This window comes from Vitis riparia, chromosome 5 (assembly GCF_004353265.1).
Source record: "Vitis riparia cultivar Riparia Gloire de Montpellier isolate 1030 chromosome 5, EGFV_Vit.rip_1.0, whole genome shotgun sequence".
NCBI classification, from domain to species: domain Eukaryota; kingdom Viridiplantae; phylum Streptophyta; class Magnoliopsida; order Vitales; family Vitaceae; genus Vitis; species Vitis riparia.
The window spans coordinates 19,036,544-19,062,980 of record NC_048435.1 but is presented as its reverse complement, the minus strand read 5'-3'; the positions used below and the strand labels follow the sequence as shown (position 1 = coordinate 19,062,980).

The 26,437-nt window shown below is 34.9% G+C and overlaps 1 protein-coding gene across 1 annotated transcript; it reads left to right on the top strand.

Annotated features, from left to right (window-relative positions):
* Positions 1-143: 143 nt before the first annotated feature.
* Positions 144-26,437, top strand: LOC117915247 (phosphoglucan, water dikinase, chloroplastic; the record flags this gene model as incomplete). Its single annotated transcript, XM_034830805.1, has 19 exons — positions 144-412; positions 1,213-1,816; positions 9,227-9,313; positions 9,400-9,531; positions 10,604-10,729; positions 10,820-10,998; positions 11,695-11,778; positions 16,638-16,800; positions 16,924-16,976; positions 17,994-18,202; positions 18,319-18,437; positions 18,814-18,884; positions 19,026-19,143; positions 22,881-22,967; positions 23,073-23,159; positions 23,318-23,394; positions 23,597-23,762; positions 23,868-23,979; positions 25,240-26,437. Coding segments are annotated over 19 exons (3,648 nt in total), but the record flags the coding sequence as incomplete, so codon positions are not given.

Below are 26,437 nucleotides of genomic sequence, written 5' to 3'. Positions count from 1 at the left end.
TAATCACAACCACGTGGATCAAGTCATCTCGGTTCTTCTAGATATCCGGTCATCATTTGCCTTTCCAAAGCTCTAGTCACTAAAAAATCTCATATTTATTTCCTATTTTTATAAAGCATCAATCATCACCCTCTTGAACTCTTCCCCGGCATGTGACCTTCTCTACTGTTACTATAGCCCAGCAATCCGGTCTCTACGAAACGACACCGTTTCATAGCAACGAAGGGAATGGATTCTCTGCGTGTACTGCAGTGCTCCACCTCTGCGCAGTATCATTACATCTACGCAAGCAACTGGAATTCCCCCTCCAATGCCGAAGCAATTTCTTGAAGCCAAGAATCTCACATTCGTTTCGGAATTTAGGGTTTTTGAATCGTCGGATTCTTTGTGGTGTTTCCTCAGTTTTGACAAGGTACTTGATGATTGTTTGGTTTCAGAGAAACTGACTGCAGGATAAGAAGTTAAAAGAATGTGAGATGTGTTATGAACTTAAGATTTGTTCTCGTTATCTCTCATTTGGTTTGGTAGCTGAAAAAGTGAGGAAGAAGAGGGAAAAAAAAATGAAATTGAATGTTCTTAATTGGTTTTTTTGTTTTTCCTGGTGCCTTGTAATTGAAAGTTTTTAATTTCCGGCTTCTTTCCAGCATTTTCTTAGCAACCAAGCTTAGCATGTTTGAACTAGAAACGAATATATATTTTGTTAGTTGTTATTTTGTTTGAAATTTCTTACAACTTGGAAAAAGTTTCCGCTTAATACAAACAAGGTACTTAATATCCGTTTGGTTGCCGAGAAATTGATCACAGAGGAAGAAAAGAAAAAGAAGGTGATTTTCTTTTTCTTTTCTATTTTGTCTCATAAAAATAAGTTAAGAATTGTTTTCAGTATCTTTAATTTCAGTTTGGTAGCTGAGAAAACGAAGGGAAAAGAGACACCCTAAAAAAATGGTTAAAGTTGAAATTTATATTTTGTATTGCTTATTTATTTATTTATTATTATTATTATTGCCCCTTTGAGGTGCCAACTAGTTGAAACTTTAGCACAAAGATTTTGATTTCTTTCATCTTCCAACATTTTCTCACAGCAAAAGTTTCCTTTGTTTTTGTGGACCAGAAATAGATTTGTGAGAGCATTTTTATATTTTGTTTGAAATTTCTTAGAATTTAGAAGAAAGTTATGCTCAATTCGCTATAATGAAAAGGGTTTGTTGGCAGAGAGGAAGAGAAGAAGATGGGGACGAGGACAGGGAGTGGGAAAGTTAAGCTAAGTATTCTACTCAAACACCAGGTTAAATTCGGAGAGCATGTTGTGATGTTGGGGTCCACGAAGGAATTGGGATCATGGAAGAAGAATGTGCCGATGAATTGGACAGAGAATGGATGGGTGTGTAAGTTGGAGTTGAGAGGAGACGAGTCAATTGAGTACAAATTCGTGATTGTGAAGAGGGACAAGAGCATGACATGGGAAGGTGCAAATAACAGGGTTTTGAAGCTGCCTAAGGAAGGGAGTTTTGGTGTAGTTTGTCTATGGAATGCAACCGGGGAGGCTGTGGACTTATTACCTCTGGATTCGGAGAAGGATGAGGTAGAATTTGATCATATGGATGAAATTGGATCTGCTGATGTTGATGGTGCTTCTGTTTTGGAAGTTCAGACAAGTCCTTTTGTTGAGCAGTGGCAAGGCAGGTCAGTTTCATTCATGCGATCAAATGAGCACCGCAACCAAGAAACACAACGGAGATGGGACACTTCAGGTCTTGAAGGGTTCGCTCTGAAGTTAGTTGAAGGTGATCGAAAGGCCAGAAATTGGTGGCAAAAGGTACTGCTATTTTGATAATTTAACATCTTACATTTCAGGTTGATAGAAATTGTTCATCAGATTAGGAAATTAATATTGCCCCATTATCTACTTTAGTATCTGATTTACATACTTCCTTCATGTGATATTATTTGCAGTCCTTTCTATTGCACAATATGTTTTCCTATGTGTTCCTTTACATGTAAGTGTCTTTAAGATTACCAGTTTGATATTCTACAATTAGTAATTCTACTGTTTGTGCCTGTAAAAAGACCAAAAAAAAAAGTAATTCCACTGTTTGTAATTGTGTTGTTTGGAGCTACTGTGATACTGTCGTGACGTTTTTTTTTTTTTTTCTTGAATTAAAAAAAAAGGAATCCTTGTCACCGAAAACATTTTAAGCCTGGATGATGTGATATATTCTGATGCATTTTTTTACATATTTGATATCCTACTTATTCTGCTATAACCCTTAATTATAAACTACATCACATTTCAGTTCCCTTGATTTAACTAAATATGCTTGAAGTTATCACCAATACCAGAAAAGTGTCATGCAACATCCCTGGAAGGTCTGAGGAGTCGGAAAATAAAGTCAAATTTTCTGTAAAGGAATGATGTTGATATACAGAAGATCTAGTGGTTGAAAAAATCATTCAAATCATAAACCATTCTTTCTCAATTTGAGGGGAAGTGTTGGACAGAAGGATTGTTCTGTGATATATGGAAGGATTTACTTGATAGTCATCTGTGCAAACACAACAGGTTCTTTCTACTTTTATGAGTCAACTTAATTTACTGTAGTTAATTTATTTTTAAATTTCTTATTGGCTATAATTGCCCTGTAAGGTTCATTATATTAAATGGGAAACAACAATTTTATCAAGCAAAAGCAAGATATCATTGTAATAAATCTTCTGGATCCTTTCTTCATGGAAAAATACCGTTGTCAACTTGATGCCAGACCTGAATGGTTCCTTATCAACCATTTTCCAAACACACAACATCCAACAGAAATCTTTCCAATGGAGCATGTCACTTTGTGGAAAACAATAGGAAGTAGTGGTCTTTGACAAAGATGACATACTTGGCAGATGGTATTAGGTGTAGCCCCCTTATTGATGAGCATAAACTTGTGTTGATATATCTAAAGAGCTTTTGCTTGAAGAACTTCAGAGTCAATAATAACCAGCAAGGGGACAGAAGTAGAGGACCTTTTCACATCTGGGACCTAATATCATAAACCATCAGCAGGTCACTGACCTGCACCAAAAAGAACCAAGTTATTCTTGAAGCAGATATGTAACATTTAAGGTTCTGGCACTTGTAACTTTCTTGATGTGGGCCAGGAAAAGAATTCATGAGAATAGAGCTAACCATGTGATGCATGAACATTGAAGAGGCTTATCAAATCCAAGTAGGCTCACTCGCTAGCTTAGCCTGGAAATTAGTTTGTATAGACTTTCATATTTTATTTTTTTATTTGCTCCATTTCCTTGTGTTTAATATAGTTTTACAAACAATTGCTTTTCTTGGATAGGCAAATAGAAAAAAATATTAAACAAAGCCTAACAAAAAGGGAGGGCATCCTATGTACACAGGGGATAGACAAGAGACACCAAAAGAAAAGAAAGAAAAGACAAGGAAAGAAAAGAAAACCACCCAGCCAAAAAATAGGAAAGCTAAAATCAATGAGCCATAGACTATCAATGAAATCCAATAATGTACAATTTTCCATCTCTAATGTGGTATCATGGACGGATTTGATGAATATCTCCTTCAATTTTTTATCAATAGCTTTTCCTCATTGAAAATCCAACCATTACCTCCCATATGCACCAAAACTAGCAAAGGGGAGCCATTTGCCACACCTTCCTCTGCTGCTTATCCAAGCCTTGAATCTTCATCCTAACTAGAACGCTTTGATATATACACAATAACATATTTTACTGCTGTCTACTCTAATCACAACGGATTAAAATGTGATTTGCTAAGTCTTCATTAGCTTTTCACAGACTATATCTGTTCAATATCATCCATCCTTTCCTTATGAAGAGATCAATGGTTAATATCTTCACTCACACCGTCTCAAAGGCAAAAAGATAGGTCCTTAGAGGAGCATAAGTACCCTAAACTTTCTAATTTCCTACCCTCCAAAATTTTTCTCATATCATGCTATCAACCAATTCACTAGATGCATCTTTCTTCGTTCTAAAGGACGCCCCCACTCCAATAATAGTAAAACATATAAATAAATTCTGCATGCGTTTTTTCTAGTCTGATTTTAACATTCTTAGGAATTTCAAACAGGGACATGCAATATAGTGGAAGGCTCAAGAGCACTCAACAAATATTGCTTCTTCTAAGAGGCCAATCTCATTTTAAACTTCTCCTTAATCAAGTCCCACTCTGCACAAGTCTTATAAGACATTTCCAAAGGCAATCTTAGGTATGTGGGAGGTAGGTATCCAGCCCTACAACCAAACAAGGAAACTGATCTATCCACTCCAGCTCACCAGAAGGAATTACCTTGCTTTTACAGTTTGATTTTCAAGCCTGGTACAAAGTTAAAGCATATCAACACTATTTCTAGTATTTCATCACCTCTCACTGGCCTCACAAAAGTAAACTGTAATATGTAAATAAGAGATGAGAGACTTTCATCCCTTCTTCCCCTTTTTCCCCTTTCCTTAAAGCCACTGATAAACTCCGCTGCCTTGTTCTTGAAATGAGATGATTAAGTGCTTCTATAATCAAAACAAAAAGATGAGGAGAACCAAATCACCTTGCCTCTAACCTCTGAAGCTTAAGAACTCTGTGATCATACTATTCACTAGAATCCACATTCTTAATCTAGATATACAAAAAATGAATGCATGTATCCATATATAAACTATTATTTGGGTTCTACTTTATAACAAGTTATGTAACTTTTCTTTTCTTGTCTTTTCCTTTCCATTTTTTTAAGTTGTTTGAGGGGCTAGGATTATAAAGCTTTAAGGAAACTAGAGGGTCTAGCTTGTAGAGTTGTTGTGGCCCTCATAGAAATAAGTCTGCAAAGGATTTTGTTAATAGTTCTTTCCTAATCTAGCTACAGAGAATTGTTTCTGCCTTGCAAACCTAGAAACGATTGTCTTTGAGTTCAAACTCAAATTGCATCACAATGTCTTGCTATTTCCTTATTTAATTGCTGAAAATCCATTAGAACGTTTTCATTACACATGTTACTAAAGGTGGACTGTAGATTTAATGTCCTTTGGTGCATCGAATTTGTATTAGAGCCCAAATCCTAGATCTAGATCATGTTTGAACTTGATGGAGTTTATGGGGAAAAAAAGGAAATAAATTTTTTTGGCAATGGATAGGAATTTTTACCTTATTTGCTTATTCTAAAGTTGGGATTTACTTGTTGAGTCTATGAAGCTTTGCTTCTTATGCTCAACCCATAATGTCCTCCAAACAGAAGAGACTCCTTCCTATATGAATAGCAACTGGATGGGTGAGAGAGAGTTCTTGGTTGCTAGCAGTCTAAGATAGCTAAAACGAGGCATATGATTGGAGATTTATTGTGAGCCATACAAATGCTTCTGACTCGAACTAGTGAAGGGCCATAAGAGATTCCTGAAGGCAATTGTGACCTCTTGAGTATACTTGAGTAGTCTTAAGGATGAGAAACTTATAAGCGTAAAAAACCCTTCTCATGATGTTAGGCATGGAGATAATCTAGAGTGAGGTAAATTGAAAGATGTTCTTAGTGCATGCACTTGACTTGGACGGGGGAGGCATCAAAGTCAAAAATGGTTTTTGGAAAGATGTATGATCAAGATTGTTTGAACACTTAACTATAACGAACATTCCTTGGGTAATCCATGTCAAATTAGTATTGGTGGGCTTCTAGTAATGGCACAAGCACAATGATGAGGGCATTTCTAAAGCTATTTGGTGTCATATCTATGTTCCATGAGTTCGGGTACAAGTGTCAAGTGCGGGACCTGTTTGACTGTCTTATCCTTCACACTATAATAATAATAATAGTAATCTTATTTTTATAATAGTAATGATAATAAAATTCTTTGATAAAAGAACTATTTGTTCTTCTTTTTTATCTTTATTTAAATAAAAATCAAAATAGCCAATATCCGAAGCAAAATATGAGCACTCAACAAGAATCTCACACCCATACCTTTATCATGTTGTGTTATCTGAAGAAAAGTGTGAGTTCTCAACAAGGATCTCACACCCATACCTTGTCATGTTGTGTTGACACAGGTAAGTTGGGGGAAGTTGAAGATTTTCAGGTATCAAAGTGCAGTGTTGACCATAGAGGTGTATATCCTAGCTTTACTGGAAGGGTTGAGAGAGGCTGTTTCTTGGGAGCCTCAAGCTTGTTTAGAAATGAAATTCCTTTATCTGTAATACAGTTTTTGTTGCTTATTAAAAAAAAGGATAAATAAAAAAGCAAATCCAAAAGTGATTTTTCTTGACTGATGTGTATTAAAGGTAACAAGGAGACTATAGATTGTCTTCTTCTATGAAATTACCTTTTTTGGCCTGTTGGGATAATTTGGGTGGCCTGCAGGGGGCAGACTCTGATATTGTAGATCTTCTTCAAAGGATTGTATGAAGGAGAAAGGGCCGGTTGTCTTGGTTTATGCCTGCTTTGCAATATTTGGGTTATCTGTGGAAGGAAAAACTGGATTTTTGAGGTGAGAGTTTCCTCTGTTACATTTTAAGCTTCTGTATGGGCCAGCTGTTGAATTTCATTGGTGTCCTTTAAGCTACATCATGGCCAATTAAATTTTAACGTGCTCTAGTGAATCAGGGAAAATCCAATAGCTGGAGTTTGGAGTCCTCCAGAAATTTTATTTTGTTGATTGGCAAAGTGAGAGTCGGCAACATTCTTTTTAATCTCTTGTAAACTCACAGAATTTAATGGGGTGTGATTTTGTTTCCAAACCTTGGCTTAGAGCTTTACTAGGGAGTTTGAAGAAAGTGATAATGAAAGAACTCCTAGGGTGAGTGGTGGAGGGTGGATGCCGGTGTTTTTATTTATTGGGCAAAGTAGGTATCTTTAGGTTCTTGATGCTATATATATGAAATGGGGAAGTTTAGAGGTATTTTACAAAGCTTTTTGTGCATAACCCATATGCATAGCTAGGAGAGGATCTTATAGGAGATTATATGGCTTTGGAGAATTTATTAAATATCTCCTTTTGTTTTTTTTTCCTTAGTTTCATCATCAGGTTTCAAAGTGTAAATACCGAATACGATATAATGCACTAACTTGGTGCTAAATCGGTAAGAATTGGATGACTCGACTGAAATTCCGAGTTAACTCGACCGAGATTCCGAGTTAACTTGACCGAGATTCCGAGTTAACTTAGCCAACTCGGTTAGGTTATAGAAAAAATTTACAATCAGTACAGATTCCCTTTTCTTTCCCATCACAATAAAAATAAAAATATTTTCAAAGAAATCAGAGATTCTTCTACAAAAGAAAACACCTGTGATTTTGAAACTCAATCTTTCAACCCATCAATGAGAACATCAACGAAGAAGCAGTAAAAACAAATTGAAAGCAATTGGTAACCCTTTCAGAAGCCTTTAAAAGTGGAAATTAGCATAGGATGAGGGTACATAATTGAATTTACTTATGTAACCATAAATCGAGCATTGTTGGAGTGTAGCCTACACTATGTAGGTGCTTTGGTACGTCGGCGGTGGTGATTGGACACTGACAAGGAAACCCTCACAGTCATCTCCCTCTTGTTGTGGGTGTGTGGTATCATGTGACTGTGTATGGATGGATTTGGTGGAGGGCTTGAAGCAGTAGTTGTGGTGTGTGGGTGGAAGGCTTGAACTTGAAGCTTAAATTGGTAAAGTTGAAAATTTATTTGGATGTTGTGTATGGTGAAAGTTGAAATTGGTAAATAATTAATTTATATGGATTTATAATTTTATATGAATTGTGTGTGTATGTTGGAAGCTGAAATTGGTAAAATTTTAATTTATATGGATTTATAATTTTATATGGATGGTATGTGCATGGTGGAAGCTGAAATTGGTAAACCATTAATTCATATGGATTTATAATTTTATATGGATGGTATGACCTTACAAAATCTGAGACAATTTTGTTTTAATAATTTTTTTGAGCTTATTTAATTGTACCTATTTTTCTAATAATTTACATAATATTTTTATAATTTTTTGAACTTTCTAATTATCTTATTTTGTTTATCGTCCAATACTGAGTTGATACATTGAGACCGATATGTCTTGGGACCCTCCAAGTCGGTGATCGATACTACAACTTTGAACCATGTTCTTCATAGCCTATTTTCTATGATTTTGCATCTCATTGGCTTAAGGACCTCTCCTTGAGACCCTTCAGTGGTAATCCTTTTTGGAATTCATAATTGTTGAATTACCAATTTTCCTAAAAGCTAGCTGTTAGGAATTGGGTCCATAAAATATATCATGCTCAGACATTGTCCTACATGGAGAGACAAAAGGCAGACAGGCAGACAACTAATTCATAAGTTTTGTGATCAAATATAATTATACAAATAAATAGATGAAAGGAGGATTCAAATTCAAGAGTTCCTGTTAACCAGATCTTTGATACTCTGTTGAGTTACCAACCTTTTAAAAGCTTGAATTATTAGGACTTGGACCCATAATGTACATTATACTCTACCGCTAATGAAGTCTTTTTTTTTTTCTTTTTCTTTTTTTTTTTTTTAAAAAAGGAAAACATGCAACTCTTGGATCATTCTTACTTATTTACATTTGTGTTCAATGATGACATATAAATAGGCCAAGCTGGTGGAACTGTTTCATTTGTGTCATATCAGCTTTCTGTTCTGTCGTCTAGCTCTATGGTGAAATTCTGGTTTATGCCAGATGTGTCTTAGTTTTTATTTGTAGCTTTGGCCTCATGCTGAGTTAATCATACTAGGCAAAACCTATTGCCAATGTTACACACCCCCAGTACATGCTGCCTAGGGAGATTGCTGCTCAAGTGAGCTGAGACATGAGATCTTTCCTAAACTTTGCCCGAATCTCCTATAACTAAATGGCACATGGACTCTACTACTAGACCACAAGGTCACTGGCAGATGCATCACAGTTGCATCTGTTTTGGGGTTTTTCTCTTTCCATAACTTTTGGCCTATGGTTGTTTATGGGTTTAAATGTACTATTTTCCTCATTTTCCATGATTTAAACTTACTGTTGAGCTAGCAAGCCTACAAGGGAACAAAGTAATGTGAATTTATGCCTGTTTTGTTCTTACCAGTACTGTTGTGAGATGGCATTTTTGCTATTTGCAGTTTTTATTGGAATGTTACGTTTTCTGCATGCCTCAAGTTCAAGCCATTATTTTCTATACTTGTATTTTTACATTCTTGAATCTCTTCATTGATGAAGCTTGAAGTTGTACGTGAGCTTTTAGTTGGAAATCTGGAAAGTGGAGACCGGTTGGAAGCTCTCATTTTTTCTGCCATCTATCTAAAGGTCCTCTATGTAGCTTTGCTTCTGCATGAGTTGTTTCCTTTGACTTGATTTCAATGTCCTTCTTAGATCTTCTCCTTCATATGCAGTGGATCAACACAGGGCAAATACCTTGCTTTGAAGGTGGTGGTCATCACCGTCCAAACAGGCATGCTGAAATTTCCAGGCTTATATTTCGTGAATTGGAAAGAATTTCTTGTATGAAAGATACTTCACCGCAGGTGAACAATAACTTTCTGACATAGATATGAGACAGAAATTAGTCTTCTTAAAATTTTCTTGCATTAAGATTTGGTAGAATGCTATTCTTGACAATGATATGCCATTGAGTTCTTAGAGTTAAAACACTGTTTTTTAACTCACAGTGGTGCCTACTGAAGTGCAATATGTAGTTCACTAAATCTTCTATTGTTGATCATTGCTTCCCTGCAATGCCATGAATAGAGTCTACCGTCTACCTTTTCTTATTTGCAATAGATAACAGTTGGGAACACATTTAAGTCCATGGATCACAAACCAAATCCATGGTATGTGCTGGTCCTTGAATCCATGAATGCAAGAGTGGTATGAATTGTTTCTTAGGAAAGTGATTGGTTGGGGTCGGAATGAGGGAGGGAGTATTTTTGTTTTCCCTTTGCTTTTTGGTGCTTTTAGGTGGCCGTTGTATACACTGTGTGTACTTTGGTACACCCCTTTTGGCGTTTTAATACAAGTTACACTTACCTATCAAAAAAAAATTCTTAGGAAAGTGATCTCTCAAGAATTACAAAAATTCTCAATCTAAAAACACAAGTTTAATGAGTTCTTCTCTCTTGTTTTGCTCTCCTGATTTCTCTCTATAATGCCATGAAAAAAAATTGATAGGAAACCTCCTTTAGATAGGGCAAAGATATCATAATTCAATAAAGGAAATAGGAAAGAATTTTTTGTGTACTTCTAGCATGATTAAAGCAAGAATGCTTGGGATCAATTGGAGACTTCTAGGCTAATATTTAACCCCCTATATCTATACTCTTGATTATTACACCTAAGAATGCATGTTGACAATGCCTGAAAATCTTCACATACACAGAAGTAAGGTCTTGTGCTAACAATATGACTAGGACAAAATTGCAATAAAGTCACTAAACCATTAGCTAATTTCTCTTACAGTATCTGCTACCACCTACCAACATATGTTAGTGTTCTTTTGTCCAGACTGTTGAGGTTTTACTTACCTGTCATATAGTCTTTTTTTTTTTTTTTTCACTCACTCTATTCATTTAATTATATTTTTTATTTGATAATGTGCAGGAAGTACTTGTCATTCGCAAGATTCATCCATGTTTGCCATCTTTTAAGGCAGAATTTACTGCATCTGTTCCCCTGACTCGAATTAGAGATATTGCTCATCGGGGTGATATCCCTCATGATCTCAAGGTTGTATTAATTATAATGAGTGGTGAATTGGTTCTTAATGTTTTCAAATAAAGTTGCATTAATTATTTGTTATTTTCTTCTCCATTACAGCAAGAAATCAAGCACACAATACAAAACAAGCTCCACCGAAATGCTGGCCCAGAAGATTTGGTTGCTACAGACGCAATGCTTGCAAGAATTACTAGGAACCCTGGAGAATATAGTGAAACATTTGTAGAACAATTCAAGATATTTCATCACGAACTCAAAGATTTTTTCAATGCTGGAAAGTATGCTTTATAACGTTTTAAGTATTTGATCACTTTAACATTTCAAAGATGTTTTGAATTGTTAGGGCAACAATGATTGGATTCTTTTTTCTCTAACATGAATGTTTGCCAAATTTACATTTGTCGAAGTAATGAACTAGGATGATAGTATGACTAAAGTGATATTACTTCACATGTAAGCTTCAATAAAAATATAACAAAGTTATCTCTAGTCAATTCTATTTTGATCAAGAAAACAACACAAAGCTCTAAGTGGATAACCTTTATAACTTGGTGATTTTCTGACTCTATGTTTTTCCCTTTCAATTTTTCCCTAAACCTTCTTCCTAGTTCCTACACCTTGACTACAGTCCTCTTTATAATGTTATTAGTCACATTGATTGAGATCTGTTGCTCTCTGCATAATCAACCGTTTGTGTTAATTTTCTCAAGATTATAGCTGCACATTTAATGGTGGATAAGTTCCAAAAGTTAATTGTTTGCTTTCCAATTGCTTTTATGCATATCACTCTTGGAACAAAATCTGATTATGTAATGTTTTGTGGCTATTTGTAATGATGACATGCTAGAATTGATGATGATTTAGCGTTTTATTCACCTAAATTCTCGTAAGCAATCTAAATTCATTTGTTAACCATAGAGCTACGTTAAATCATTCAACAAGCTAATTTTATCTGTGGTTGTGTATTGTTTCAGCCTTACTGAACAACTTGAATCAATAAAAGAATCTTTTGATGACCGAAGCTCATCAGCCCTTACATTATTTTGGAGTGCAAGGAGGTATAGAGTCATTTTCTTTGTCTTTTGTTTCATCTCTAGATATGAGTTCCTGTTTAAGCTGGTGTTTGGTGGTGAATTTGAGGCGGTGCAAATTAAATTTCTGACCAAGTTATGCTTATCCCAAAAAAAAAAAAAGGGTCTTGATTAAAAAACCTAACAGTACTGCAGGCTCTTCCAATGCTTGAAAGCATCCAGTTTTTATACTGATGTCTGATCATTTCTAGTGGTTCCCATTGTGCTACACATATGATGATGAATTTAGATTTACTTGGTATATGGAAATACATAGGTAGTAGATTTTCCAGTCCATCTTGATATGATTATTATTTATATACATTTTTTAGGTTGAATTAGGTAGGAATTTCTATGAATTTATACAATTTCATTCCTCAAAAAGGAGCTTCTGCCATGCTACGAGAAAACGACACTCTTAATGTCATCAAACATAACTTATATGCCATAGTTTGGAACTTGCCATATTTTGCCATTTATTGCCTAATATAATGTTGTATCTTTGTCGCCTTACCAACTTCCCTTTTCTTTTTCGTTATATAGTAATTTGCTTTATGTGCTTCAAACAAATACTTTGAGTTAGATTAATGTTAAATGTTTTTAAGATTGGTTTCATGTTGAGTCTTGAACCAAAGATTCTTGAGGATAGTTCCTCAAGCTAAGCTTTTTCTACATGTTAACATTCATCGCTTTCTCTTCCTGGAAACCATTTTAGGATCACATCATGAGTTTCATGTTTGCAGATAAAGATCCTTGAAAAACCAAGGAGAAAATGATCTCCCAGCTGATTCAGAGACTAGACTATGATATTTATTTATCTTTGGTAAGTAAAACGTGTGTTGTATTAAATAAAAGGTATACACGATGTATACATATACAAAAACCAATAGAGGTGATAATATAATCGCACCCTAAGGGGAACCTAACCAATCCACAAATTCTATCAAAGAAGTAATGTTATCTCCGATGTACACTAACCCAATCCCAAAATAGGTAAAAAAAAATGAACTTTTAAAAGATTGATCTAAGCATTCCTTGTCCTCAAAAGCTCTCCTATTACGTTCCCTCCAAATGGACCAAAAAATGCAAGAGGAGTAACTTTCCAAGCCTTTTCCTTTTTTTGCCAACCGTACACCATTCCAACTTAGAAGCACCACCCCCCCACTGAAGAATGCATCACCCACTATATGTGAAAAAGAGCACAAACCAGTTGCTACAATGTACTTGCTTTCAGACAATGCGGTTCCTTTCCTTCACAAACTCCAAGACCATTTACCCAAGAGAGCCTTGTTGAAGAGATGAAGACTTTTAAAACCCAATCCCCCATTATGCTTCTACAAACACACAATCGACCAATTGATAAATTACTAGCCTTGAGACCAAGGAAAATCTATTAATTAAGCAAATAGTAATTAATTGATAAATAATGATTTATTAATTAATTATCAAGGTCTTCCTTATTTTCCCAAAATATTGTATATAATATTGTTTTATTGTAAATTAAATATTTCCTTTAACAAGTAACTATTTTTCATATATTTTGTTTAAACAAGTAAAATTCATGAATCTATTTATTTTTTAAAGAAGTATTAATTTTTCGAAAAATATAACATTACATTGTTGAATGTACCACATTAGGGTTTATTTCACTCGCACCCCTGAAGGTTTGATGTAAATACACCTAGTCACCATTGATTTTAATTTCATTAGTTAGCACCCTTATAGATGAATTCCATCTATAAATTTTATTTATTTTTAAATAATAAAATTATTTTTTATGGAGTTGTTAAGCACACCTATCTAAAGTCTTTTTTTACCTAGAACTTGCTAAAATTAAATTTTTTTGAACATAATACATCCATAAGGGTGCTAATCAATAAAATTTGAAACTAATGATAGCTAGATGTATTTACATCAAATCTAAGAGGGTATGAGTGAAATTAACCTTACCACATCATTCTATTTTATGAACATTTAACCAAACAAAACTCTATTTAAGTCAACAAAAGTATAGCACAACACATCATACAACAATGGCTTCTCATCTCAAACGGTATAAAGAAAACAACAATGACTGTGAAATGCATAAAGCATTGTGCAAGTACAACAAAGAAAATCCAACTTGCACTCATAAATAATTACAACAATGGGTTTCAGAAAAGTTTAACTTGCAAGTAAGTCAAGGGATGATATCAAATACGATTAAGTTGTCTTTAGAATTTCTCTTGATTGATTTTAAAAAAGGCGATGTTAAACAACACAAAGGCGCAAAATTCCCTGATGTAGAGAAGACTCTTTATAAGTGGATTATCCTATACCAAGAACGTGTGGATATGATTGGAGAGCTAATCACAAAGAAGGCAAAAAAATTCTGAAAATAGATGTATACCCTATAGATACTACATGATTCAATTTTTCTCAAGTTTAGCTTAAGTGTTTCAAATCAAAATATGAGATCAAAACATATTATCATTTTAGAGAAAGTGGATCCGTTGATATGAAGGGCATTGAGAATAATTTGCAATCCATAAGGGGGAAAGTACATCAAGTTGCAATAAAAGATGTTTTCAGTATGGATGAAGGATTGTTTTATAGGTTACACTAGATCATTCTCTTGCAACAAAGCAACTTCAAAGAAAAAAACAAGACAAGGAAAGACTCGCAACTGCTATTTGTTTTAATGAGGATGGTTCAGAGAAAATTCCTTTATGGATTATCAGGAGGTATGCTAAACTACGGTTTTCAAGAATGTAAACTTGCACGATATGAACTGTGAGTATCATGCCAACAAACAAGAATGGATGATTGGGACATTATTTCAAGAATATGTTCGACAATTTGATAAACAAATGGATGATAGAAAAACACTCTTATTTGTTGATAATTTTCCTACTCATCCAAAAATTAGAGGATTGAAAAATATGGAATTGCTTTTTTTGCCACCCTACACGACATCAAATACTCAGCCTTGTCGTGTAAGGATCATGCGAGCTTTCAAGATGCATTATCATTGCTGAATTTATTGTTATCTTTTGGAGAGTTATGAAGTAGGGCAACCAAATCCCAAAAAGATAAATGTTTTAGATGCAATGAATCTTTCAATTTTGACTTGGACAATAGATGTTCAAGAAAACACAATTGCAAATTGCTTTTGACATTGTAAAATTAGGTCCGTAGATAACATGGCTTCATATAGGGTCAGGATTGTTTTACTTGTGTAGGCCTTTTGTTCCTTTTGTATAGCCCTCCTTGGTTAGTGGAGGTTTACTTAGTTCTTTGATTGTACTTCATGGGGAGGATTCCTCATCCTTCTCATGTTTCTTTTCTCATCTAATACATATATTTTGTTTTTGATAAAAATAAAAAAAATAACATGGCTTCATAGAATTTGGATGAACCCTTAGATGGCAAAGGCATTCGAGAATTGGAAATAGTAATCAAGGAGTTGCAGTGCCTTAATAGAATGAATGTCAAGTACCTCTTGAACTACCATGAAGAAAACAACACAACTTCAAAGATTTTGAGTGACAAGCAGATTATTGAGAGTGTTATGGGAAATGATAGAGAGGATGAAGTTAAAGATGATAATTCTACTATGGAGCTCGTCTCACACAAAGAAGCACTCAACTTGATAATGACATTGAATAATTTCTTGTTGCAATAGGAGAACGTCACACTATAGCTTCTTTCCGCATTACGAAAGTTAAAGACAAGATCCAAATCGACTTCACTTTCAAGGAGAAACAAGCAACATTGGACACATATATTACGAAGGCCTCCTTAACAGATCATATAGATCTAGTAACATATTAGGAAATTATTAATTTATGTAGTAAGTGGATCATATATACACAGATTTTTCTATAATGTATTATCTTACGAATTTATCAAATTATTAATTTAGCATGTTGGTCCCAAGTCAGGATTGGCAAAAAAACATTATTTAATCAAGGTTATCAATTTATCAAGTATTAATTTATTGAGGTTCTACTATAGATTGATTTCCTAGGGAAGATGCAAAAACCAATATGTGTTCATAATGAGTGAGATTTGACACCATGTCTAATGCCTTTAGGTGGACGCTTATTTGGTTGATTGATTGTAATCAGGAAAGACTTCTTAGCTAAGAGGTGGGAATGACTTTATAGCCGCTTAGGAGCGTTAATATATGCCCCTTCGAGGGGTTTGGCTTGCATATTGTTTTGTGGGCTTGCGTATTGTTTTCTTACCTTTTTTCTGTTTGGAAGGCTCTTTCTCATCCAGGATCAAATATCAGCGATTGACAAAATATCGATGGTTGGATTTTATGGAAATTTCAAGAAATACAAAAAGTATCGGATGGAGATCCAAAAAAAAAAAAAAAAATTCTGTGGGACTAAAATTAATCAAAACTCATAAAAATATTGGGAAAAACTTAAAAGAAATAATAAAATAAGCTGTTGAAGAAAATAATGTATGCATAACCTTGGACCTCTTATATTTCCAGCCCATGCCTTCATCCCTTGAGCTAGGCCTTAAGTCCTTATATCCTATTTGTAAATTCTTGTTTTCTTTTCATAGTAAAATTGGTTGTTTTCTATTTGCAAACAAATACATGGATATATAACATAAAATAAAAATAGAAAATAAATGAAAAAGTGTACTTCAAGTTAATGATGAAGTCATGAAGCACAAACTTGTGGATAGATTTCACTCTGGACTTGGAATAGGATATTGTTCTAGTGTATTCTTCTGTTGGAACAAAGATGTTCCTGATTTCTGGTTACTATTATATTACATTATTGGTGTTAACGACTGTAATTTCAGTATCAGATGATAATAATTGAGTCTCTTATTGATGTCCAGAGATTGGATAATTTGGAAGAATCAAGTAATGCTTTGGATAAAAGCATTGATTTGCTGCTCAAAACTGCACAATCTTTGAATGCTCTTAGAGAAGTAATTGTGAAGGGTCTTGAAAGTGGTCTCAGAAATGATGCCCCTGATGCTGCAATAGCAATGCGTCAAAAGGTGGGACAATTACATGATAATCCTTCTGCATTAGCTTCAAACTGAAAATCTCAAACTTGATGCTATTAGTTTTGTTCCTCAAATTCTGTTAGTTTTATTCCTCACAATACTTGTTTTGAACAGTGGCGTCTTTGTGAGATTGGCCTTGAGGACTACTCTTTCGTTCTTTTAAGCAGGTAAATACATCTTGGGGTTTTCATGAGACTGATTTTCTCAGTTTGCCAAGGTTTTGGAGTTAAATAGCGCAGCATAAAAATTGCATTATTATTTATCTACAATGATATCCATTGATTCCTCATCCTTGATATTCAATGTCTCATACAAACATGGGACAGATGTGTTTGGCACTGGTTTTAACTCTTATAAAATTCACCTTTTTTATAAAAAAAAAAAAAAAAACTTTTACTATAAGAATATGTACAAAAACATGTGCTACTTATGGGTTTGCATTTGAAGCTGTTATTGGAACTTTAACAATTAGTGAGTCGAAGGAGATGATTATCTCCACTTATGGGCTTCTTAATGCAAGAGAAGGCTCTAGAAACTCAAAATATGGATTTCTAAGTTGCGGATTTATCAAGGGTGTTGAGGAGTTATTTCCCCTGGGTTTTTAGGTTACCTAACCAGATAGCAGACCAGTTAGAAGAGTGAGGAGCTTCTCTTTAAAAAAATTTGGTGGAGCGCCCCCATAAGCTGTATAGGATTCTAGTCTTTTCATCTTTGTTTGGGATGTATATGGTATCATCTTAGTTATATTTCATGTGTTTAATTTGGTGAAGGGTGCCTCATTCTTCCCATAATTTTTCTTCTTAATGAATTGTAAAATGAAAGCTAATCTATATTGTAGATATCACATGTTTTTTATGTGTAATGCATGCTATTGCATCAGTATGTTGTCTATGGCAAATTAGTGATGCAGCATTTGCATTATACAATTAGTGATGTGGCATTGTTCATATCAAACCATATTCATGCAGAGGCCGTGATAGTTGCTAAATTGATTCTGATAACTTACATTTAAACTTTTTCAGCTGACATTTTCCCTGGTTGTAGTGGTACCATCTAGTTGGCTGCCCAAACTGATTCTTGTAATCTGCTTCATGTTTTTATTTTTATTTTTTAATTTTTTGACTTGTAATGTTGTTAATGGAATTTTTCTATGGTTAATGCATTACGGTTGTTGCTCTGAATAGATTTCTCAATGCACTTGAAGCTGTTGGAGGGGCTCAACAACTCAAGGAGAATGCAGAATCAAAGAATGTAAGCTCTTGGAATGATCCACTTGGTGCCCTTTTTATTGGAATCAGTCAGCTGGGGCTATCTGGTTGGAAGCCAGAAGAATGTACTGCTATTGGAAATGAAGTCCTTGCATGGAAAGAGAAAGGTCTTTCTGAAAGAGAAGGTATCTTCTTTCCATTTTGGTCTTCAGCTAGTGCTTGACTTTGTTGGTTTATTCAGTGAAGTTGTAGCGCTTGTCTAAGCATATCTTCATTTTGATGTCCTCTTTATCTGATAAAGGCAGTGAAGATGGGAAGGCTATTTGGGCATTAAGGCTCAAAGCTACTCTTGATAGATCAAGGAGGCTGACTGAAGAATATTCTGAAGTACTTCTTCAGATGTTCCCTCAAAAAGTTGAGGTATAAATTTCTAATTTTGCAAGGTTTGGAATTTTGTATTTTGTGACAAAGTTCATGTATTTGCTGTTCATCACTGGATGCTTTTATCCTCTCTCTTTTCTCATGTTGGAGGCAATAATACTACATCCTTATATATTTGGAAGGTTTTATGACTTTCAGTGTCCTTAGTTCACAATCTTTATGTGCTAGATTTATATAGGTTTGAAATATAGAGTCATATGGATTCTGGTGGGCTCATTTAGGTCTTCTCACCTTAAATATATAAAATATTCCGTTTTCATTAATTCCCAGTTCCTCGCTGTATAATGGATGAGCCATAGAATGCGAAACAAGTTATTTGTTGTTGGACTTGAAAGTTTTTTCCATGGTCTTGCAGATGCTAGGAAAAGCTCTTGGGATACCAGAAAACAGTGTGAGGACATATACTGAAGCTGAAATTCGTGCTGGGTATGGTAACACTTTCTCTTTCTTAATTCCTTTGAAAATGTTGTATTTAATTGCCTTATGCCACTTAGTCAATACAGTTATATTGCTAGTTATAAAACCGGTATTGCCATCTAACTCTGCAAGGGCAAATGTTGTTTGTAGTGTAATTTTTCAGGTCTCAAAACTTTGTACGCTTCTTTTAAAAGCTGTTAGAAGCACACTTGGGTCACAAGGTTGGGACGTTATTGTTCCAGGAGCTGCTCATGGAACCCTAGTCCAGGTACTTCTGATTAGTTCCAAACAAGAGTCATCAAAGTCATCATTTTACCAACTATCCACATATTCCAATATTTGATTAAGTTCAAATTACTTGGTTGGAATGTTGAGTTTTATTTTTTTTATTTTTTACAAATCAATTTTCAAAATAGTTACTGACTGAAGAAAATCAATTGAAATTGATGATGGCACAAGCTTTTCTTATGTTTGCTTTAGCACGTGTATCTGTCACCATTGTTTCCTAATATGAGAGTTTGATCCTTCTCATTCTCAATAATGTTCTTTGTACTTTTTTTAATTCGATCTTTTCTTCTACCAACTCAATTCCTTTTACTCTTGTAAAATTTATTTTGAAATCCAAAGCTTTGTCAAAAGTGAAGGTCTTTACATGGCTTGTGGCAAATAAGAAAGTCAATACTAATGATGGGCTCCAACAAAGAAGATCATGCAAAACACTTTGCTCGGAATGGTGTCTGATTTGCTAGGGGAATGGGGAGGTTTTTTTAGAGTGCGTTTGACAGCGATTCTAGAAAGTGTTTTTGACATTTCTAATACTTGAACGATAAAATTTTTCAAGTATAAAAAATACTAAAAACACTTCTTAAAATCACTACTAAACGCACTTTTATTATTGGTTGGGGGAATAAGGACTTTAGAGATCTTCTTTTTCTTCTTCTTTTTTATTTTTTATTTTTTATTTTTTTATTTACATTGCCCTGCAACTTTAGCATTATGGTGTAGACTATTCAAACTTGTGGAATTGATTAGGTTCTGTTGAGAGGGTGGATGAGATGTCGAGTATATCCTTTAGAGGTTTTGAGGGACTCCCTCTAGGCAAGTATCTTTGACACATTGCTAGCCTTACTATGATTTAGACTATTTGGTGGGAAAGGAATGCAAGATTTTTTTTTTTTTTTTTTTGAGATAGTTGGATGTCTTTGAAAGCAATTTGAGACTTGTTTTACTTTTCTTCTTCCCTTAAGCTTCTGTTGGTGAAGCTTTTGCAAGCATCCCTTTAATCCTCATTCTACTGGATTGGAACATAGTTTACAAAACCATGATGTTGACTAAGGAGACTCTTTCTGAATAACAACCACCTCTAATAGGTTTTGTTAAGCTAAATTTTGATAAATTTTCTTTGGTTAACCTAGGGAAGCTAGGGCCTAGAGGGTTGCTTAGGGACCACTTTGGCATAGTGAAAAAAGTACTCTAACATGCAAGTCAAGGTTGAGCTGTTGAGGCAGAGATTCTAGCCCTTTTTAAAGGGTTATTGCATGCACAAGCTTTAGGCTTCTCCAATCTCTTAGTAGAAGGAGATTTTGTTATTGTCATATCATGGACAATTGAGAAAGAAAGAGGGTCACGGAAGGTTGACAGGTTGCTGCACTAAACTATTAATTTTTCTTCAAAGTAGAGGTGTTCTTTTTCTTGGATTCCTCACTTAGATGATCATGCCGCAGATGCATTAGCAATGGAACTAGACATTTGGTTTCTTTTATAGAAGAATTTATACCTTCATGAATTGTAGCTAGCATTGCCTTAACCATTTTGATGTGTGCAGATAGATTTATTTTTTTGAACCAGTATAGAATTATTCACCTTTTTTATCAGAATTTATATAGAGGACTTTGTACTTCTTGGAATGATCTCTCATCCTTCTTTGTGCTTATTATTTTAATGCAATGAATTAGTTGTTTATGATAAAAAAAAAAAATAGTAATTTGAGAGCATTTCATAGCAATGTAGTTCAAAAATGAGCTCATTCAATACTATATTGCTTATTTCATAAAGTTGTATATTTGGAAATCAATCTTTATATTACTTGGTTTGCCAGACCAATTCTTCTAAATCCTCAAGATATTTCTGCATCTAAATCATTACCAACAATAAAAATCAGCATTGATGGACTATAATATGCAGTATATTTCTTTCTGCTGAGATTAATGACCATATCATTTCATCAAAGTAAACAATATAATTTAGCCATCTTAACTCGACTAGGCCTTGTCCCCCTGAAATGACCTTGGATTCACATATCATCATACAAGTCTGCTCAATCAAGGTCCATGCCTCCTGTGAAATTGTATGTGGTAATGCCAGTAAACTTCTTTGTATTTGTGAGAACATAAAAGAGGAAAAGTAGAGGTACTAGGTCGGTTTTTCAAAAGAAAAAAAATTGATCCTCGTGGAGCTAGGTGACATATTTATTTGAATTGTGAAATTGTGAATGCATGAAGGATAGTTCACATGAATAAGAAATAGTGATTATCATGACAATCAACATCCATATAATGGTGATAAGATAAAAGAGGGTCGTCATATTTATTCAAATTATGAAGATATGAGTGGATGAAGGACAGTTCACATGTGTGTGTGCGTGTGTGTGTGTGTGTGTGTGTGAGAGAGAGAGAGAGAGAGCTGGTTGTCTTAGGATAGTCCACATGAGTTAGAAAGAGAGATTATCACGTCAACGTACATCTGTAGAATAGTGAAAAGATAAAAGAGGACTATCATATTTGAGGATGTGAGTCCATGAAGGAGAGTACACATGAGACAAACTTGTATTCAAGTATAAGCAGAAAATTATTGAGTCAATGAACTGTATTAGCATGAGAAAGTAAAAGAGGACTATCATATTTATTCAAATTATGAAAATGTGAATGCATGAAGTGTAGACACCTGAGTGCATAATGAAAAACTTCTATTCAATGGTAAGTAGAAAGATTATCATGTATTACAATGAACTTCTATATAAGCATGAGAAAAATAATATAGGACTGTCATATTTATTCAATTCATGATGATAAGAGGAAGCAAGGGAGGGAGGACTTCATTCAAATTCTGAATAGTGTGAAGGAGGAAGGAATAAGTAACATTTTGCATGTGTTTGTGTATGTGTGTGTGTGTGATTGGAGGTGGAGGGTGGAAGATTCATGTGTGTGAGGGGGAGATTGGGGTGAGGTGGGGAGTGGGGGTTGAAGGAAGGGATGTATTTAAATTTTGAAGAGTGTGGAGGAGGAAGGAGGAGCAAGAGTAAAACTTTATTACTTTTAAATGCCATTTTTCTACCCCTTCCTTCAAACCCGACAATTTTTAGTATTCGGTAAAGTCATTCACACTTTCTATTTGTTTTTGTTGTTTTAATATTTTTCTCTTTGCATTTCTCTATTTTTTTTAGTCTATTCAAAATTCATATATTTATGGAGGTTGCTCTATGGATTTCATTGAGGATGCTCAATTACATGGCTCTGTTTGGAAAGTATTTTTGAAAACAATTCTGAAAAATAGTTTTTGAAAGCTGTTTTTGAAAATTGTTTTATATGATGTTTTATAGAACAAAATTTTATTTCAGAATTTGAAATGTTCTTAACCTATTTCATATGTTTTTAATTTTTTTTTAAAAATAACTTTTATCTATAGTGTTTATTTTTAATGATTCTTCATATATGTATAGTTTTTAAAACAACCCTCGTAAAACAACTGAAAAAGCAACTAAAATATATTCTCAGAAAACACCTTGTTTTATATTTTAAAGAATAAAAATTTTATTTTTTGGTCCTCAAATATGTTTTCCCTTTCTTTGTTGTTAAAACTAAAAAACTGTTTTTTAAAATAGTTTCCAAACACACCCATTTGATCTCTGATTTTCTTGTTCACATCAGTTTCAGTTTGCCTTTTCAAAACTTCATCATTGCACAGTTACTTTTTAGGTGAAGTTTTATGAATGTTACTTCAATCCAGGTTGAGAGCATTATCCCAGGTTCACTGCCATCATCTGTCACTGGACCTGTCATTCTTGTGGTGAACAGAGCAGATGGAGATGAAGAGGTTTCCCCCTTCTCACAATATTTTCTTATCTTGCCTTCTGTTAGATGTGAAATTATACTGCCAAGTAGTGCTTATGTATTCTCTCAAAGTCAATGCCTTTGGCAGGTAACAGCTGCAGGGAGTAACATAATGGGAGTGGTCCTTTTGCAAGAACTGCCTCACTTATCACATCTTGGTGTCAGGGCCCGACAGGCAAGTCTTATGCTTTCTTCTATTGCAGAATGTTAAATCCTCTATATGATTCTCAATTCCATCCAATTCAGCTCAACAAGCCTTCATCTGAAATACATTGGATTTTTACATGCTACTGAAGTTTAAAAAATTTCTTAATTTCTATTTGTACTTTGCAGGAGAAAGTCATCTTTGTGACATGTGAGGATGATGATAAAATTGCTGATATACAAAAACTCAATGGAAAATGTGTGAGGTATTTTATCCAAGCATCTCTTGGTTTAGAATCAATTCTTTGTTTCTTAATTAGTAAAACATCTTGATCTAGCGTCATTTTTTTTCTCATCCGTAGTCTTAGGAGTTCCATCATTTGGTGGTTAGATGTGTACCACAGAATCTGGTGATTTGATGTTTCTTTTCTACTCTTTTTTTTTTAAAATGTTCTTGGATCCTTTCAGGTTAGAAGCCTCCTCAGCAGGAGTTAATATATTTCTGTCTTTGTCGGATAATAGCACTGAAGATTTCCCTGGGAAAGATCTTTCAGGTAATGGTTCATCGACAGTTGAAGCCCCAAAGGTTAATAATTCTTCCTGGTCTACAGACATAGCCTCAGGCTCTACTCAGGTGCAATTTTGTTAACTTACCCATCCTAATGTGCCAGTTGCATATTGGCCATCCTATTAACTTTGATTTTGATCATCGAATTGCTGAAGGAAGCATTTTATGCAGGGTAATCATACACAAGTAGTTGTACAGCTTGCTGATGCAGACACACAAACTTCTGGTGCAAAGGCTGCTTCTTGCGGTCGCCTAGCTTCTTTGGGTGCAGTTTCTGATAAAGGTGAAGTCTATCTAACCAAATACCATATTTTTCCATTGATAATCTTATAATTTGTCTTGAATTTCAGTGTCATCTGATTAAATTAAGGGCAGTGCTTTTTTAAATTTTATTATCAAGCTGGCATTTGACTGCACTAAATGGCTAAATTTTTGTAGTTAAGGTGATAATGCTAAAAATAATGAAATTAACAATCATACTATTCATGACATTTTTTTTAAGAAAAAACTGATAGACTTTGAGATGATTCATAGTGTTGTGATTAGGTATATGATACGAGTGCAAATTTTTGAATAAAAATTTCCTACCTGCAAATCAGATTATTAAGAATTAATGACAAATTTAAATTTTATCAGAATTAGGTGGAAACCATGGGGGCTATTGCCTCCACAAAATTATTGGAATCTTCTCCATTATAGCCTTTGGGCAGAAGTAGAACCCAGCAGCAGATGAAGCAGCTGCTCAGGTCGGCCTATCTGCTAATAGAAGCAGAGAGATCTTAGTGTCTTAAGCGGCAGTTAATCTGCCTTTAAAAATCTTACATGATTACCCTTCTAATTAAAGATTTAATTAAATGGCTAAGTGAGATGCATTTTCTCTTGGCACCATTAATACTGAACATGTATTTATACTAACTAGTCCATAATTTGATATGAACCTAGAACCTAGAACCTAGACTTAACACAATCTCCTCAACCCCACTTCACCATTTTCCAAAATTTTATTTTTAATATCATTCTACTAATATTCCTTTGTTGTTTTTCAAAGTTGCTGAGGATTCTGACCATAACTTGTCCCATTGAAGCGTATGTTTTCTATCATCATTTATGATGAATCAGTCATAAACTTCATTTTTATTTTGCAACAGTGCTATTGTGAAGGGTAAATTGCATGTTCAAAGATTACAAAAACAAAATAGAATAATGCCATTGTGATAACACATTGAAAAGGTGCTTGATTCTAATAACATATATTTAATTGGATCCTGATGAGAGTATTTGGTGCCACTTATATCCATGTTTAGTTACATTTATTTGAAGTGAAAAGAGATGTTATAAAGAATAAATTTTGAATAAAAGAGAGAGAAACTTTAATGGAACAAAACTTCGTATAACATCTCTGGTTAACTTCAGATGGCGTTTGCATATATTTTGTTGCATCTGATGTTCATGTGGAACTGGTTTCCTAATCTCAATTTCATATTGGCAGTTAACATCCTGATCTCTTTATCATTATTTCCTAATCTCATCTATTAAATTGCAGTTTACAGTGACCAAGGGGTGCCTGCTTCATTTAAGGTTCCTACAGGTGCAGTGATTCCTTTTGGATCCATGGAACTGGCACTGGAGCAAAGCAAGTCAATTGAAGGCTTCATGTCTCTTGTAGAGAAGATAGAAACGGCCACTATGGAAAGTGGTGATCTTGACAAACTATGCTGTCAGCTCCAGGAACTGATATCTTCCCTGCAGCCCTCAAAAGAAATCATCCAACAGTTGGAGGAAATATTTCCAACAAATGCACGTCTAATTGTTCGTTCAAGTGCGAATGTCGAGGATTTGGCGGGAATGTCAGCTGCTGGACTTTATGAATCAATTCCCAACGTTAGCCTCTCAAATCCAATAGTTTTTGGAAATGCTGTTAGCCGTGTCTGGGCTTCACTGTACACTAGGAGAGCAGTTTTAAGCCGACGAGCTGCTGGAGTGGCACAGAAGGACGCTACAATGGCAGTCCTGGTCCAGGAATTGCTTTCACCAGATCTGTCCTTTGTGCTCCATACGCTCAGCCCAACAGACCATGATCATAATTCCGTTGAGGCAGAGATTGCTCCTGGTCTTGGTGAAACCCTGGCTTCAGGCACCCGGGGCACTCCATGGCGCCTTTCATCTGGAAAATTTGATGGGCTAGTCCGTACGCTGGCATTCGCAAATTTCAGTGAGGAGCTGTTGGTACTTGGTGCAGGACCTGCTGATGGAGAGGTTATCCGCTTAACCGTAGATTACAGCAAGAAACCTATGACAATTGACCCAATCTTTCGCAGGCAGCTTGGTCAGCGTCTTGGCGCTGTTGGCTTCTTCCTTGAGCGCAAGTTCGGTTGCCCACAGGACGTGGAAGGGTGTGTAGTTGGAAAAGACATCTTCATTGTCCAAACTCGCCCCCAACCCCAGTAAGAGCTTTAACAAGAAATCACATATGGTATCACAAAGGATGTGAGCTATCTGGGTGCGGTTTTGAGCACTTTGGCAGGCATGCTTATAGAATAAGCCATAATTTGGCGGTGTAATTTCATATACTATTACACGTACTTTTGCCTAAAGTGCAGATGAATAAGTTGTAATCCCAAAGAGTATAATTGCAGTCCCATCTGTGTGCATTGTGTCATTTTTTTTCTGAAATAGCTGGAAAAAACCGATGTCCTCGCTGGAAATCTGAATAACAAGAGTTGTACAGTGCGTTCTATGCA